General features: G+C 40.8%; 2 protein-coding genes across 5 annotated transcripts in view; both read right to left on the reverse strand.

The window, feature by feature from the left end:
* The window catches only part of LOC124267456, a 31,732-nt gene that overhangs the window by 10,088 nt on the left and 5,041 nt on the right, over positions 1 to 16,603 (reverse strand). The gene's annotated exons all lie outside the window — the stretch shown is intronic.
* On the reverse strand, positions 1,710 to 6,686 carry LOC124267437. Of its 4 annotated transcripts, none has more exons than XM_046702359.1 (3): positions 5,736 to 6,686; positions 5,519 to 5,644; positions 1,710 to 2,126 (listed from the first exon to the last, which is right to left on the reverse strand). In XM_046702359.1, exons 1-3 carry the CDS (start codon positions 5,989 to 5,991, stop codon positions 2,113 to 2,115), a joined length of 396 nt encoding a protein of 131 aa, XP_046558315.1. In that variant the 5' UTR covers positions 5,992 to 6,686; the 3' UTR covers positions 1,710 to 2,112. The 4 variants fall into 4 exon arrangements, 2 of the variants coding, with proteins under 2 accessions (XP_046558315.1, XP_046558314.1); XM_046702358.1 differs by lacking the exon at positions 1,710 to 2,126 and adding an exon at positions 3,226 to 3,893; XR_006896029.1 differs by having other exon boundaries at positions 5,519 to 6,686.

Below are 16,603 nucleotides of genomic sequence, written 5' to 3' on the forward strand. Positions count from 1 at the left end.
TGTTGGAGAAGGTTGTTCTCAGACGATTGAAGAGTCATATGAACTTGCATCATCTGAATGAAATTTTTCAGTCATCTTACAAGGAAAAGCACAGCACTGAAACAGCTCTTCTCAGAGTTGACATCTTGACTCATATGGACAAGCAAGAGGTTGTGCTGCTAGTACTACTAGACCTTTCAGCGGCTTTCGACACCGTGGACCACACCAATCTACTGCAGAGGTTAGAGCACACTATTGGCATCACAGGAACAGCACTACAATGGTTCCAGGCCTACTTGTCAAATAGAACAATAAGAGTCAAGGTCCATAATGCAACTTCATCCATCAGAGAAACCAACTTTGGTGTACCACAAGGCTCTGTGCTTGGTCCGATTTTGTTTTCACTGTACATTCTTCCAACAGGCAATATCATCCGAAGTCACAATATAAAATTCCATGGTTATGAAGATGATAACCAACTCTACATAGGAATTACACCAGCTAATTTTGAACACGCAAAAGATGTTATGGAGAGCTGTATCGCTGATATCAAGATATGGATGACCAACAACTTTCTTAAACTCAACGACAACAAATCTGAGTTCATGATCATTGGAACTAAGCAGCAGCTTCGCAAAATAGGCGATTGTAGTCTCACAGTTGGAGATCAGTCTATCTGCCCTGTGCCCCAGGTGAAGAATCTTGGTGTTGTTTTCCGTTCTTCAATGCCACCAGAATCACAAACCTTAACAGCAGCAAGATCAGCAACCTTTCATCTCCGCCGAATAGGAAAAATCCGCCGCTATTTGGACATTGACACAACCAAACTTTTAGTTCAGTCATACGCCATCTCACGCCTAGACTACTGTAACTCCCTTGTGTCAGGAGCAGCAGCAATCCAACATCTCCAGCTTGTACAAAACAGAGCTGTCATCAATTCACCAGCTTACCTCAAAGACATCATAGGAATTTATCATCCAACTCGTGTCTTGAGGTCTGAAAAAAGAGTCAGCCTGAAAATGCCAGCAACAAAAACATCCATGGGAGACAGGGCTTTCAGAGCTACTGCGCCAGCTTTGTGGAAGTATCTGCCAGTTGGACTGAGATCAGTATCTTCCCTGGAAACATTTAGGAGCCAACTAAAAACTCATCTCTTTCTAGCTACCTACTAGTTTCTCCACTTTCTCTGCACAGCACCACTGAGCAGCACTGGTTGGACATTAGGCGCTTAAATGCATTATTATTATTATTATTATTATTATTATTATTATCTTTTGAAAGTGATACAGATTAACAACGTGATGAATACAAATAAATGAATCTGCTTGGTGGTTCTCCTGTATTGGCTATGAGATAATGCTCTGTGCTGGATCGGGAGGTGATGGTAGCTTGGAATCCAGACTGCAAACCCACCTGATAGCCTCTAGTCACCGGGTCGTAAAACTACTTCAGACACGACCGAGTGAACGCACGGTTCTTTCCTCTGTCTTACTCGTCCTGTTTCCGACACTGTTCGGCGAGCACCGAGGTGTGTTGCTGAAGTCAGTGTTTACTTGATGTGTCAGAGAAAGTCGTATCCATAAATCTTCGCTCGAGCTAGGTAATCACGTAATATTTTCATGTGTATACTTAATATGGGTTTTTCCATGTATGTATGCTACAATTTATGTTCTAATTCTCTTCGATCAAACGAACATAAATTATTTATTTATGTACAACAAAACACTTCGCATGGGTAATGCCTACCGCAGGTCACAGGCGAGCAGGTTTATTGCGCAAAAGGAGTATACATAGAACCGACAGATTATTTAGTACGTATCCATCTCATGAAGTCTGCACCTCCAGCCATCCCTGCAAAACAAGTTCAACAGCAGAAAAGACTACTTACACATGCATAAAGTATACTACAAGTTATTACGCAATATTATCAATATTTATTTGTTTAATTTTTAAATATTTATACACGTAAATTATACGTGTAATTATGTTAATATGAGAAAACCTAAAATACTCATCTCCAATTCCTTGCATCCCGACACAATTCCCCGCTTCAGGCCAGGTCACATCTCCACGTCGCTGCATGTCATGTCAGAACACACCAGGTAGCACCGCTCCTCGCCTTACATCAGAAGCTTAGTACCTCACTGCTGATACAGATCGCAATACTGCACACATTAACCATTCGGCTTGTAATACCTCCAAACGGAATAAAGATTCAATACTGAAACTTTCCTACATAACTTCCAATACACTTGACTGAAAAAAGCTGCTCGCTGTGTAGTGCGAAGACCTCGAATGGCTAAACTCACATTCAATCTCACCACGTCACCTTCGTCACGTGGCTTCTGCACAACTCGCACGTGCAAAACACGCTCACTGCAGTAGGCAAGCTCTACCGTGTTTAACCCAAAATAAATTCATTTATGTTCTAATTCTCTTCGATCAAACGAACATAAATTATTTATTTATGTACAACAAAACACTTCGCATGGGTAATGCCTACCGCAGCTCGAAATTAAAAGACAGGGCAAAGAAACGAGAATCCTTTATTACAGCCCAGGAAAGTTACAAGCCTAACATACAAGTGACACTCAACAACTCTTTTATGTCATCTTTAACATATCCGTCTTTTGCCGTGTCGGAAACCCAGCGGCCATGTCTCTTGAACAACCGATCAGGTACACCTGCACTCGCAGCGGCTGTTGCTCCCCCAGAACGGAAACTATGCAAACCAAAACTGTTCACATCTATTCCTATTTCAGTACATTTTTCCCTGAAAATTTCTCTTGTTCTCGTGTAAGAGATTGGCTTGTTGCCTCTGAGAACATACTTCTTTTGTTTTTTACAGTAATTCACTTGTCTGAACAAGAACTCATGGGAGTCTTCTTTGATATTTGCTGACAACATATAACGGCGAAGCATATTCACTGGGCAGAGTTGGGAATCAGACGCCGCAATCACAACAAATCTACCGTCTCTATACACGTCTGTCTTACTCTTTTCTATGAAAATACGAACATATCCTTCATGAAAAGAAATATCAGAGCGCCTAATTACGGAAACTTCAGAAAATCTGAAAAAAGCCAGCATATGAAAGAATGGACATTGTCATAAATCTTAAATCTACAAGAGAAGAATCCTCTTTGCCAAATCTATCGACTAACCGTTCCAAAATACCAACATCTATGGGGTCTTTTTTCTTGACAGGGTCACTGTGACATCTCCTAGCTGCCTCTTTAATGTTCTTAATTAGGTCATGTTGACATGGATCTGGTAGACCCGCCACTCTGTGCGCCCATCTTATACCGTACACAGCTTCCATAATAACAGGAGACCTTTTACCCGACTGAAGCAATGACGTAAGGTATAAGCCTACATGAAAAGAATTTGCAGGCAAAACACTTATTTCTTTAAACCGTGAGGCCCATTTTTTCCAGCATGTAAAAGCTCTTCTATATTTTATAACTGTAGTATCTGCTTTAGATTTTAAAACTATATCAGGCATTTTCGTAGATAAGTCAACTAAATCTTGGTGCACCAGAGCATCTTTCTCTTTCCATATACCAACGGAAAACATACCTGAAAAGATATATAATCAATTGTTAAATCTGAGAGCTAACACGAACCCCTTGAAATTATTGAATATAGACTGCTTGCTCCCACCTGAGACAGCGCTGCTGCCACTCAACTGAATCATATCTGCAATGAAATTTCTGGGTTGACCTTCCAGGAACAACAAGGGCCAATATGGAGCGGATGGCCACATAGGCACCACTAAAGTAGTAGGAGCATTGCATGCTAAGATAAAATGTACAGTTTTACACACCAAATGTACAGGAGGAACTGCCCAGTTGTTCTCCCCATGCCACTGCTGAGTAAATGCATCAACTGCCTCCGTATCCGGTACCCACGATCTGGAATTAAACCTTTCTAACTTGGTATTCAAATGGTTAGCAAAACGATCTACAGAATGTGGCCCCCATCTTCCATCCAAGAATTTGAAAACATTATCTGTAACTCTCCAATCATCTGAATCTTCAAATCTACTCAGAGCATCAGCCTTTTCATTATCTGATCTGGGAATCCAGCTGAACTTTAACCTTATGTTGTACTGATTGGCAATCACAAAGATGGAGGTGGCAACTTGTTGTAGATGCTGTTTAGAACTACCACATGAAGCTACACAACAACATGGCTTACTATCAGTAAACCTTTACAGTCTTGCCACTTAGAACCCTGGTAAACGCAATGAGAACTAATTCTATGGCCTTCATTTCTCTCCACGTCGAACTACCACGTTTCTCTTGAGAGTCCCACACATGTTGAAACACATGATCAGAATCTGCAACATAACCTCCACAACCTATGTCACTTGCATCTGTGAACACAGACAGCATAGGTTGAATAACAGTAGACAACACTATTGGTTTTAGACAACGCAAGTTGTCTCTCCAAAACAGCAATTCATACACACAATGACAATTTTCTAACCTAAGAAATCTATCCCAGGAAGAAGCCTTATGGACCTCCGAATACATATGCCTTGTGAAAAGTCTACAAACATCGCCCAAAACTGGAGTAAGAGCTATAACCTTCCCTGCTAAAGCAGCTAAACTCCTTGCTGTGAACCTTGGCAAATCAGATGTGAACGCTGAAAAATTAGACACTATATCTTCTATTTTCTTGACAGGAATGGAAAGAACACTAGAATCTAAATTCCATGTGAATCCAAGCCACTCTAACTCTGCAACAGGGTGCCATACTGACTTATCAACATTAACGACAAAACCTGATTGTTCCAGAGTATCTCTAACAATGTCTGAATGAAGAGAACACAAGTCCTTCGATTTAGCATAGCCAAAGCCATCGTCAAGGTACACTACAATATAAACAGATTGCCTTCGCCAATAAGTAACTAGAGGACGAATGCACTTAGTAAAAATGTAAGGTGCAGATGTTAACCCAAACGGCAAAACTGTGAAACAGTAGTACCTAATAATGCCGTTAGCATTCCAAGCAAAACCCAAATACTGTTGTTGACTAGGATGTATATCAATGTGATGATAACCAGATTTTAAATCAAATTTAAACATAAAACCTGTATCTTGCACAAAATCCAAAGCTGTTTTATAGCCCTCAAAAACAATCTTTCTTTTGTAAACAAACTGATTGACATACCTAAGATCAAGGATAAGTCTCTTTTTGCCTGAACGCCGTGTAGCTACCGAAAGAGGATTAACAACTAAAGGGGGATTATCAAGCTCGACAATACAAGAGTTTTTTAAGAGTTCTACAATAGCCTGTACAACGAAAGTATCGTTCCTCAATGCTGATTGGTTATTTTTAGAAAAGGATGGAGGAGGACTATCAACGAATGGAATGACATAACCATCAGTAATAGTATCGATTACAAACTGAGGGGCTCCAATATTAATCCAAAAGGAAACATGCTTCTTTAAACTGCCTTTCACGATGCACGAAGTGTTGGATTCAAACTCGTAAGACCTTAGTTGAATGAATTCAGAATCTAAGTCAGTACCTCCTAAACCTGCTGAATTATCAATGTCAAAATCTGAAGCACAGGTAGCATCCCTCTGTCGTATCTTGGTTTCATGGACTGCTGGCACCTGAACATCGGAACTGCAACTTCCCGCAGAAACTCGACCTAAAACAATTTTAAAGAATCTCTCAGGAAAGATACACACTGTTCAATTGACTAAAAGGAACAACTTCAGATATTACAGAAACACAATTACCTGAAGTGAATTCTCTACTTCTTGACAACTTGGTTGGACTGTATTGAATCGGAGCTGGCTGACTGGGCTGCACGTAGTGAAGCTGCCGCAGGACAGGAGATCCTCCAGTGGCCGAAACCTCCACAGAAGTAGCACTGTTGGTTGGGAGATGGACCTCGTTTGACCATGGGACGAAAAGGCTGGTTCTGACCGGCTGTAGAGTCCCTGGAAGCATCAACCATGCTAGCAGAAGAGACAGTAGCGCTAGGTGAAACATAGCTAGGTTTTCCTCTGGACCGGAACGAGGACGCACGTCGTTTACGGAGGGCTTTATTCTCAGCTTTCTCGAATCTACGTTCTTCCTCGGACCCAGAGGCAATATCGTCTCCCTCTAGTTCAGCTACAACGGCCCAGCCAGATGGAGAACGATCCGCTAAGCGGATATACTTGTTCCTCCTCGAGATATCTGAAGAGAGATCTTGGAGAATCCCCACACAATCAGAATACTTGCTGCTCTTAATATATCTGAAAGCACTGTCAATCTTATCCAAACAACCAGTATTAAATTTATACTGAAGTTGGTTGCCTTTAAACCTAAAATTAGGAATCTCTGAATCTTTATGAGCCCTTTTGAACGCTGAGAATGACCTTTCTTCACTCTCTTCAATAATGTCACGTTTAAATGTCTTTAGTTTGCAGTCCATATAATCTTTAAATAATTGAAATGTTTCATAACCTTCAATGGGTTCCTGCTGCTTATTCTTGTTAGGTGTATGAGAATCCTCCGAATGGTGTGAAGGGGAAACCGAATGGCGACTCATAGCAGAATGTTGACTGAAAAAAGCTGCTCGCTGTGTAGTGCGAAGACCTCGAATGGCTAAACTCACATTCAATCTCACCACGTCACCTTCGTCACGTGGCTTCTGCACAACTCGCACGTGCAAAACACGCTCACTGCAGTAGGCAAGCTCTACCGTGTTTAACCCAAAATAAATTCATTGAACGCACGGTTCTTTCCTCTGTCTTACTCGTCTGTTTCCGACACCGTTCGGCGAGCACCGAGGTGTGTTGCTGAAGTCAATGTTTACTTGATGTGTCAGAGAAAGTCGTATCCGCAAATCTTCGATCCAGTTAGGTAATCACGTAATATTTTCATGTGTATACTTAATGTGGGTTTTTCCATGTATGCATGCTACCATATACACGTATTGGAGTGGTTTTGTAACTTCGGTAGATAATTCACGTGTACTTTATCATTTTATTATTTTTGCCTTCTTAATAATTGTACATATGTGAATTTAGATAAAATGATCGTCCAGCGGTTTATTTAACCAAGCGACCATTAGTTTACTTGTGAGGAAGAACGTGACCAGCGGTAAAGTAAAGGGTCGTTACAAGACCTGGAAGACCGAGGAAGATAGATTCCCCTGGCATGGCACTATCCCGTGACCCATGCCGAAGAACTGGAGAGTGGTTGTCCCGTTTAACAAGGTTTTAATTTCAACTAGGGAATCAGCGTGTAACAGTTGATTTAGGCTTGGTAAGGAGATGAAAAACAGCTGGTTGTATACTAGGGGTATTATGGAGAGTATAGGAGGGTTTGTTTTTTACTTATTATGTTCTAATTCTCTTCGATCAAACGAACATAAATTATTTATTTATGTACAACAAAACACTTCACATGGGTAATGCCTACCGCAGGTCACAGGCGAGCAGGTTTATTGCGCAAAAGGAGTATACATAGAACCGACAGATTATTTAGTACGTATCCATCTCATGAAGTCTGCACCTCCAGCCATCCCTGCAAAACAAGTTCAACAGCAGAAAAGACTACTTACACATGCATAAAGTATACTAGAAGTTATTACGCACAGTATCAATATTTATTTGTTTAATTTTTAAATATTTATAAGCATGTAAACCATACGTGTAATTATGTTAATATGAGAAAACCTAAAATACTCATCTCCAATTCTCTTGCATCCCGATTACAATTCCCCGCTTCAGGCCAGGTCACATCTCCAGGTCGCTGCATGTCATGTCAGAACACACCAGGTAGCATTCGCTCCTCGCCTTACATCAGAAGCTTAGTACCTCACTGCTGATACAGATCGCAATACTGCGCACACATTAACCATTCGGTTTGTAATATCTCCAAACGGAATAAAGATTCAATACTGAAACTTTCCTACATAACTTCCAATACACTTGACTGAAAAGCTGCTCGCTGTGTAGCGCGAAGACCTCGAATGGCTAAACTCACATTCAATCTCACCACGTCACCTTCGTCACGTGGCTTCTGCACAACTCGCACGTGCAAAACACGCTCACTGCAGTAGTAGTAAGCTCTATCTGTTTAACCTAAAATAAATTCATTTATGTTCTAATTTCTTCGATCAAACGAACATAAATTATTTATTTATGTACAACAAAACACTTCACATGGGTAATGCCTACCGCAGCTCTAGGAAATAAAAAAGACATGGGCAAAGAAACGAGAATCATTTATAACAGCCCAGGAAAGTTACAGTTTCCTAAACATACAAGTGACACTCAACAACTCTTTTATGTCATCTTTAACATATCCGTCTTTGCCGTGTCGGAAACCCAGCGGCCATGTCTCTTGAACAACCGATCAGGTACACCTGCACTTGCAGCGGCTGTTGCTCCCAGAACGAAAAACTATGCAAAACCAAAACTGTTCACATCTATCCCTATTTCAGCATTTTTCCCTGAAAATTTTCTCTTGTTCTCGTGTAAGAGATTGGCTTGTTGCCTCTGGAGAACATACTTCTTTGTTTTACAGTAATTCACTTGTCTGAACAAGAACTCATGGGAGTCTTTGATATTTGCTGACAACATATAACGGCGAAGCACATTCACTGGGCAGAGTTGGGAATCAGACGCCGCAATCACAACAAATCTACCAGTCTCTATACATCGTCTGTCTTACTCTCTTTCTATGAAAATACGAACATATCCTTCATGAAAAGAAATATCAGAGCGCCTGCACTACGGAAACTTCAGAAAATCTGAAAAAAGCCAGCATATGAAAGAATCGACATTGTCATAAATCTTAAATCTACAAGAGAAGCCAATCTTTCTTTGCCACAAATCTATCGACTAACCAAGTTCCAAAATACCAACATCTATGGGGTCTTTTTTTTGCTTGACAGGGTCACTCGTGACATCTCCTAGCTGCCTCTTTAATGTTCTTAATTAGGTCATGTTGACATGGATCTGGTAGACCCGCCACTTTGTGCGCTCCATCTTATACTCGTTACAGCTTCCATAATAACAGGGTAATCTTTAATCCGACTGAAGCAATGATGTGACGTATATTTCCCACATGAAAAGAATTTGCAGGCAAAACACTTACTTCTTTAAAACCGTGAGGCTCACTTTTTTCCAGCATGTAAAAGCTCTTTCTATATTTTATAACTGTAGTATCTGCTTTAGATTTTAAAACTATATCAGGCATTTTCGTGTAGATAAGTCAACTAAATCTTTGGTGCACCAGAGCATCTTTTCTTTCCATATACCAACGGAAAACATACCTGAAAAGATATATAATCAATTGTTAAATCTGAGAGCTAACACGAACCCCTTGAAATTATTGAATATAGACTGCTTGCCTCCCACCTGAGACACAAGCGCTGCTGCCAATTAAACCGAATCCTTCATATCTGCAATGAAATTTCTGGGCTGACCTTCCAGGGACAACAACAAGGGCCAATATGGAGCGGATGGCCAATAGGCAAAACTACCAGTAGTAGGAGCATTGCATGCTAAGATAAATGTACAGTTTACACACCAAATGCAAGCAGGAGGAACTGCCCAGTTGTTCTCCCCATGCCACTGCTGAGTAAATGCATCGACTGCCTCCGTATCCGGTACCCATGATCTTGAATTAAACCTTTCTAACTTGGTATTCAAAATGGTTAGCAAAACGATCTACAGAATGTTGCCCCCATCTTCCGTCCAAGAATTTGAAAAACATTATCTGTAACTCTCCAATCATCTGAATCTTCAAATCTACTCAGAGCATCAGCCTTTTCATTATCTGATCTGGGAATCCAGCTGAACGTTAACCTTATGTTGTACTGATTGGTTATCACAAAGATGGAGGTGGCAACTTGTTGTAGATGCTGTTTAGAACTACCACATGAAGCTATTACTTGCAACAACATGGCTTACTATCAGTAAACCACTTTTTACAAGTCTTGCCACTTAGAACCCTGGTAAAACGCAATGAGAATCCAATTCTATGGCCTTCTCATTTCTCTCCACGTCGAACTACCACGTTTCTCTTGAGAGTCCCACACATGTTGAAACACATGATCAGAATCTGCAACATAACCTCCACAACCTATGTCACTTGCATCTGTGAACACAGACAGCATAGGTTGAATAACAGTAGACAACACTTTGGTTTTAGACAACGCAGGTTGTCTCTCCAAAACAGCAATTCATACACACAATGACAATTTTCTAACCTTAAGAAATCTATCCCAGGAAGAAGCCTTATGGACCTCCGAATACATATGCCTTGTGAAAAGTCTACAAACATCGCCCAAAACTGGAGTAAGAGCTATAACCTTCCCTGCTAAAGCAGCTAAACTCCTTGCTGTGAACCTTGGCAAATCAGATGTGAATGCTGAAAAATTAGACACTATATCTTCTATTTTCTTGACAGGAATGGAAAGAACACTAGAATCTAAATTCCATGTGAATCCAAGCCACTCTAACTTCCGCAACAGGGCGCCATACTGACTTATCAACATTAACGACAAAACCTGATTGTTCCAGAGTATCTCTAACAATGTCTGAATCAAGAGAACACAAGTCCTTCGATTTAGCATAGCCAAAGCCATCGTCAAGGTACACTACAATATAAAATCAGATTGCCTTCGCCAATAAGTAACTAGAGGACGAATGCACTTAGTAAAATGTAAGGTGCAGATGTTAACCTAAACGGCAAACTGTGAAACAGTAGTACCTAATAATGCCGTTAGCATTCCAAGCAAAACCCAAATACTGTTGTTGACTAGGATGTATATCAATGTGATGATAACCAGATTTTAAATCAAATTTAAACATTAAACCTGTATCTTGCACAAAATCCAAAGCTGTTTTATAGCCCCTCAAAAACAATCTTTTCTTTGTAAACAAACTGATTGACATACCTAAGATCAAGGATAAGTCTCTTTTGCCTGAACGCCGTGTAGCTACCGAAAGAGGATTAACAACTAAAGGGGATTATCAAGCTCGACAATACAAGAGTTTTTAAGAGTTCTTCAATATCCTGTACAACGAAAGTATCGTTCCTCAATGTTGATTTTGGTTATTTTGTGAAAAGGATGGAGGAGGACTATCAAACGAATGGAAATGACATAACCATCAGTAATAGTATCGATTACAAACTGAGGGGCTCCAATATTAATCCAAAAGGAAACATGCTTCTTTAAACTGCCTTTCACGATGCACGGGGGGTTGATTCAAACCGTAAGACCTTAGTTGAATGAATTCAGAATCTAAGTCAGTACCTCCTAAACCTGCTGAATTATCAATGTCAAAAATCTGAAGCACAGGTAGCATCCCTCTGTCGTATCTTGGTTTCATGGACTGCTGGCACCTGAACATCGGAACTGCAACTTCCCGCAGAAACTCGACCTAAAACAATTTTAAAGAATCTCTCAGGAAAGATACACACTGTTCAATTGACTAAAAGGAACAACTTCAGATATTACAGAAACACAATTACCTGAAGTGAATTCTACTTCTTGGACAACTTGGTTGGACTGTATTGAATCGGAGCTGGCTGACTGGGTTGCATCGTAGTAAAGCTGCCGCAGGACAGGAGATCCTCCAGTGGCCGAAACCTCCACAGAAGTAGCACTGTTGGTTGGGAGATGGACCTCGTTTGACCATGGGACGAAAAAGGCTGGTTCTGACCGGCTGTAGAGTCCCTAGAAGCATCAACCATGCTAGCAGAAGAGACAGTAGCGCTAGGTGAAACATAGTTAAGTTTTCCTCTGACCAGAACGAGGACGCACGTCGTTTACGGAGGGCTTTATTCTCAGCTTTCTCTCGAATCTACGTTCTTCCTCGACCCAGAGGCAATATCGTCTCCCCTAGTTCAGCTACAACGGCCCAGCCAGATGGAGAACTATCCGCTAAGCGGATATACTTTGTTCCTCCTCGAGATATCTGAAGAGAGATCTTGGAGAATCCCCACACAATCAGAATACTTACTTGTTGCTCTTTTAATATATCTGAAAGCACTGTCAATCTTATCCAAACAACCAGTATTAAATTTATACTGAAGCTGGTTTCGCCTTTAAACCTCTAAAAATTAGGAATCTCTGAATCTTTATGAGCCCTTTGAACGCTGAGAATGACCTTTCTTCACTCTCTTCAATAATGTCACGTTTAAAATGTCTTTAGTTTGCAGTCCATATAATCTTTAAATAATTGAAATGTTTCATAACCTTCAATGGGTTCCTGCTGCTTTTATTCTTGTTAGGTGTATGAGAATCCTCGCTCACTGCAGTAGGCAAGCTCTACCGTGTTTAACCCAAAATAAATTCATTGGGGAAGAGTTGTATGCCTGTGAGTTAAGAGGAGTTATTTAGTGAGTTCTTGTTGTGGGAGTTGTTCAGGTAGGGATATGAAAGGAAGGGGATGGTTAGATTGAGACGGGTGTTTTAGAGTTAAGCGGTCGGGGTTATTTTTCAGCTGCGCGGAGATGAGTGTTGGGAAATCTAAGGGTTGTGGGGACTGGGATGTCAGGGATGAAAGAAGAAGAGAGATTATAAGAACGTTTGTGTGACATTAGGGATTAAGGGATTTTGGTTTGGTGTGATCTTTTGAAAGTGAATAGTATTAAGAACGAGATGAATACAAATAAATGAATCTGCTTGGTGGTTCTCCTCTCTTGGCTATGAGGTAATGCTCTGTGCTGGATTGGGAGGTGATGGTAGCTTAGACTCCAGACTGCAAACCCACCTGATAGCCTCTTGTCACCGCTCGTAAAACTACTTCAGACACGACCGAGTGAACGCACGCTTCTTTCCTCTGTCTTACTCGTCCTGTTTCCGACACCGTTCGGCGAGCACCGAGGTGTGTTGCTGAAGTTAGTGTTTACTAGATGTGTCAGAGAAAGTCGTATCCGCAAATCTTCGCTCCAGGTAGGTAATCACGTAATAATTTCATGTGTATACTTAATGTGGGCTTTTCCATGTATGTATGCTGCCATAGTCACGTATTGGAGTGGTATTGTAACTTTGGTAGATAATTCACGTGTACTTTCTCATTTTATCATTTTCGCCTTCTTATGTGAATTTAGATAAAAGTCCAGCGGTTTATTTAACCAAGCGACCATTAGTTTACTTGTGAGGAAGAACGTGACCAGCGGTAAAGTAAAGGGTCGTTACAAGACCAGGAAGACCGAGGAAGATAGATTCTCCTGGCATGGCACTATCCCGTGACCCATGCCGAAGAACTGGAGAGTGGCGGTCCACAGTCTGGCGTGGTTCAGGCTTCGAGAAAACGTCACATGGCGTAGGGTTCCTTCGTCTTATGGCTTTCTTCCGTACGCTACCTTGAACTGTTGTCTTCGCAACGAGGCGTATCACCAGAATATGATCCATGCAACTGAAGTCGTTGTTGCGGCTCAGTTGGATCTCAGTACAATACTTGTGAGACTCAATGGTCAATAGTATCAACAGGGAGTTCTGACTACTGCCGTCGTGCCACATTTAGATAACCTTCCCTTTCTCCGTCGTCCGATATCCATGGATGCAGGGCTAGACCTTACCGTTCTCGAACCGCCACCATTTGTAGAACAACGCCATCGAAACATTAACAATGCCCGAAATGACCCACGATGTGAATCCTTTTAGGTCATCTTGGACGGCAAGTTCTAGCTTGAGATGTTAATATTCAAACTCTGCTGGAATTGAAGCAGGCAGAGGGTTCCGATGCTGAGAATTCAACGCTTGATTGCCAGCATGGGAATGAGACTGGCAGATGTTATTCTTCCGATGCGAGGCTGCACAGCTACTGATGTGGAGACCATTATCATTAATGGAGATCATTATTTCAGAACTGTGTGACATTCAATTGGTGCTGCGATGACCATAGTTTCCAGCATTGTTGATGTTCACGTTTTTGTATTTTCCTCTCAGATTGCAAGTAAATTGTTACCAAATGTTCAGTTCAGTTTTGTTTTTATTTTAATCGATGTTAAATATATTACAGCTACATCTTATTAACCGCAAATTTAGTTTTCAGATAATAAACAACAACATGTAGTATTTTCGTACTTATCATAATAAAAACAATGTAGTTAGTTCTTGGTTAATGTTATATATATACATACGATATATGATAAAGGGGGGCAACCTGTAAAACTGTCGGAGCTTGCGACCATATAATTATTCATACCACTTGCACTGAAACCGTGTCAAATAATAATCTCAACTATTCAATCTATACGGAACTGGCAGTAATACCGGCGTGCACTATAACAAGCCACATTCTCCCAGAGATACTTGTTATCCCTCCAGGTGTACTGAACACAGTTACAGGAATACCAATCCATGGGGAAGCCATCATGCCACCGGAAGCTAGTTAGGGGCTTCCCGGACCAACCCCAAGGCCCGTCACATGACACCACTGTTTGACAGTCTATTCTTCTCGTCCCAAGTAGGCTCTTTCTCCGGTGTGCTGCTCAAAACAAGACAAAATTTCAACTCACATTTGTAACCACTCGCCACTCTCCGTAAACCGGCGAAAAGATTCGCCCCTACCTTGTGCCTGATTCTTGTGACCAGCCACGCAATGTGACTATGGGATGCCTTCATCATACTTTCGTGAGCAAGGGATTTGTGTGTATGTGTGTTGACTATGGGATGTCCTCATCATACTTTTCGTGAGCAAGGGATTTGTGTGTATGTGTGTTGACTTTGAAATGTCTTCATCATACTTTTCGTGAGCAAGGGGAATTTGTGTATGTGTACTGTCTATGGGATGCCTTCATCATACTTTTCTTGAGCAAGGGATTTGTGTGTATTTGAGTTGACTATGGAATGTCTTCATCATACTTTTTTTTGAGTAAGGGATTTGTGTGTATGTGTGTTGACTAATGGATGTCTTCATCATACTTTTCTTGAGCAAGGGATTTGTGTGTATGTGTGTTGACAAATGGAATGTCTTCATCATACTTTTCTTGAGCAAGGGATTTGTGTGTATGGTGTTGACTAATGGATGTCTTCATCATACTTTTCTTTAGTAAGGGATTTGTGTGTATGTGTGTTGACTAATGGATGTCTTCATCATACTTTTCGTGAGCAAGGGATTTGTGTGTATGTGTGTTGACAAATGGAATGTCTTCATCATACTTTTTTTGAGTAAGGGATTTGTGTGTATGTGTGTTGACTAATGGATGTCTTCATCATACTTTTCTTGAGTAAGGGATTTGTGTGTATGTGTGTTGACTAATGGATGTCTTCATCATACTTTTCTTGAGCAAGGGATTTGTGTGTATGTGTGTTGACAAATGGAATGTCTTCATCATACTTTTCTTGAGCAAGGGATTTGTGTGTATGTGTGTTGACTATGGAATGTCTTCATCATACTTTCTTGAGCAAGGGGAATTTGTGTATGTGTGTTGACTATGGGATGTCTTCATCATACCTTTCGTAAGCATGTGATATGTGTGTATGTGTGTTGACTATGGGATGCCTTCATCATACCTTCCTTGAGCAAGGGTAATTTGTGTATTTGTGGTAACTATGGGTTGTCTCGCTGACTTGGTTGACACTTCATTGTACCCAATTGTGTAGATCGAGGGCCATGTTGTTGATCACTGGATTGTCAGGTTCAGACTCGATTATTTACAGACCGCCGCCACATAGCTGGAATACTGCAGTGTTAAACAAACAACCAACCAATATAAGCAAGGCTAATGTGTGTTGACTATGGGGTGCCTTCATCATACTGGTCGTTAGCAAGGGACATATGTGTATGTGTGTTGGCTATGGGACGTCTTCATCATAAGGTTAGTAGGCAAGGAATATGTGTTTTGACTGAGGGATGTATGAAGTGTACTGTACATAAACAGGGAATATGTTGAGTAAGGGATGTATACTAACGGGGAAAAGTAACTGTGCTTAACAAAAAGATCAATAAAATAAACATTATTTGAAAAGTTATAAAACTGCCACTATATAAACATGTAGCAAAGACCTTTGCATGAAATTTGATCTCACTTACCGTACATGGGATGTGTACACCTGATATTGAAAATTGAAGAACGCTTGATTATTCTCTGGCCTCTAAATTTGGTTGAAAACACGTTAATTACAACCGTACTTGCGCGTACAGAAAATCAGCGTCTCCGCGCCGTGGGTATGCTGGAGACTGGAATGGCCCCAAAATGAATTTGTCAGACATCTTGGTGTCTATCGAAACACTATCTCATCTCTATAGAGAGGTTTTCAACACGAGAGAGATTTGCCTCGACCGGCCGTCCACGCGTGCCGTCACGTCAGAAAGACAACCCCATTCGAATGACCCATCTAAGGAATCGATTCCAGACTTTTCATTTGACTGTAGATTGTACTTACATCTACGAAGAACATACTTATATCAACGTATATTGTACTTACATCTACATAGATGATACTTACGTCAACGCAGATTATACTTACATCTACGTAGGTGCTGCTTATCTCCACGTAAATCATACTTAAATCTAGGTAGATGATACTTATGTCAAGGTAGATTATACTTACATCTACGAAGGTGTTACTTATGTCAAGGTAGATTATACTTACATCTACGTAGGCGTTACTTATGTCAACGTAGATTATATTCACATCTAC

Source organism: Haliotis rubra, unplaced genomic scaffold (genome assembly GCF_003918875.1).
Source record: "Haliotis rubra isolate DU_JTF1 unplaced genomic scaffold, ASM391887v1 Scf131, whole genome shotgun sequence".
Taxonomy (NCBI): domain Eukaryota; kingdom Metazoa; phylum Mollusca; class Gastropoda; order Lepetellida; family Haliotidae; genus Haliotis; species Haliotis rubra.

What these genes read in the sequence shown, in the direction of transcription:
- LOC124267437 (XM_046702358.1), bottom strand. Translation starts at nt 5,991, where the DNA reads ATGTTTCACCTAGCGCTACTGTCTCTTCTGCTAGCATGGTTGATGCTT. An exon ending in AAGTAGAGAATTCACTTCAG is followed by an intron (nt 5,645 to 5,735) that starts GTAATTGTGTTT and finishes AAATTGTTTTAG; the next exon opens with GTCGAGTTTCTGCGGGAAGT. An exon ending in TAATTCAGCAGGTTTAGGAG is followed by an intron (nt 3,894 to 5,518) that starts GTACTGACTTAG and finishes GTTTAATTCCAG; the next exon opens with ATCGTGGGTACCGGATACGG.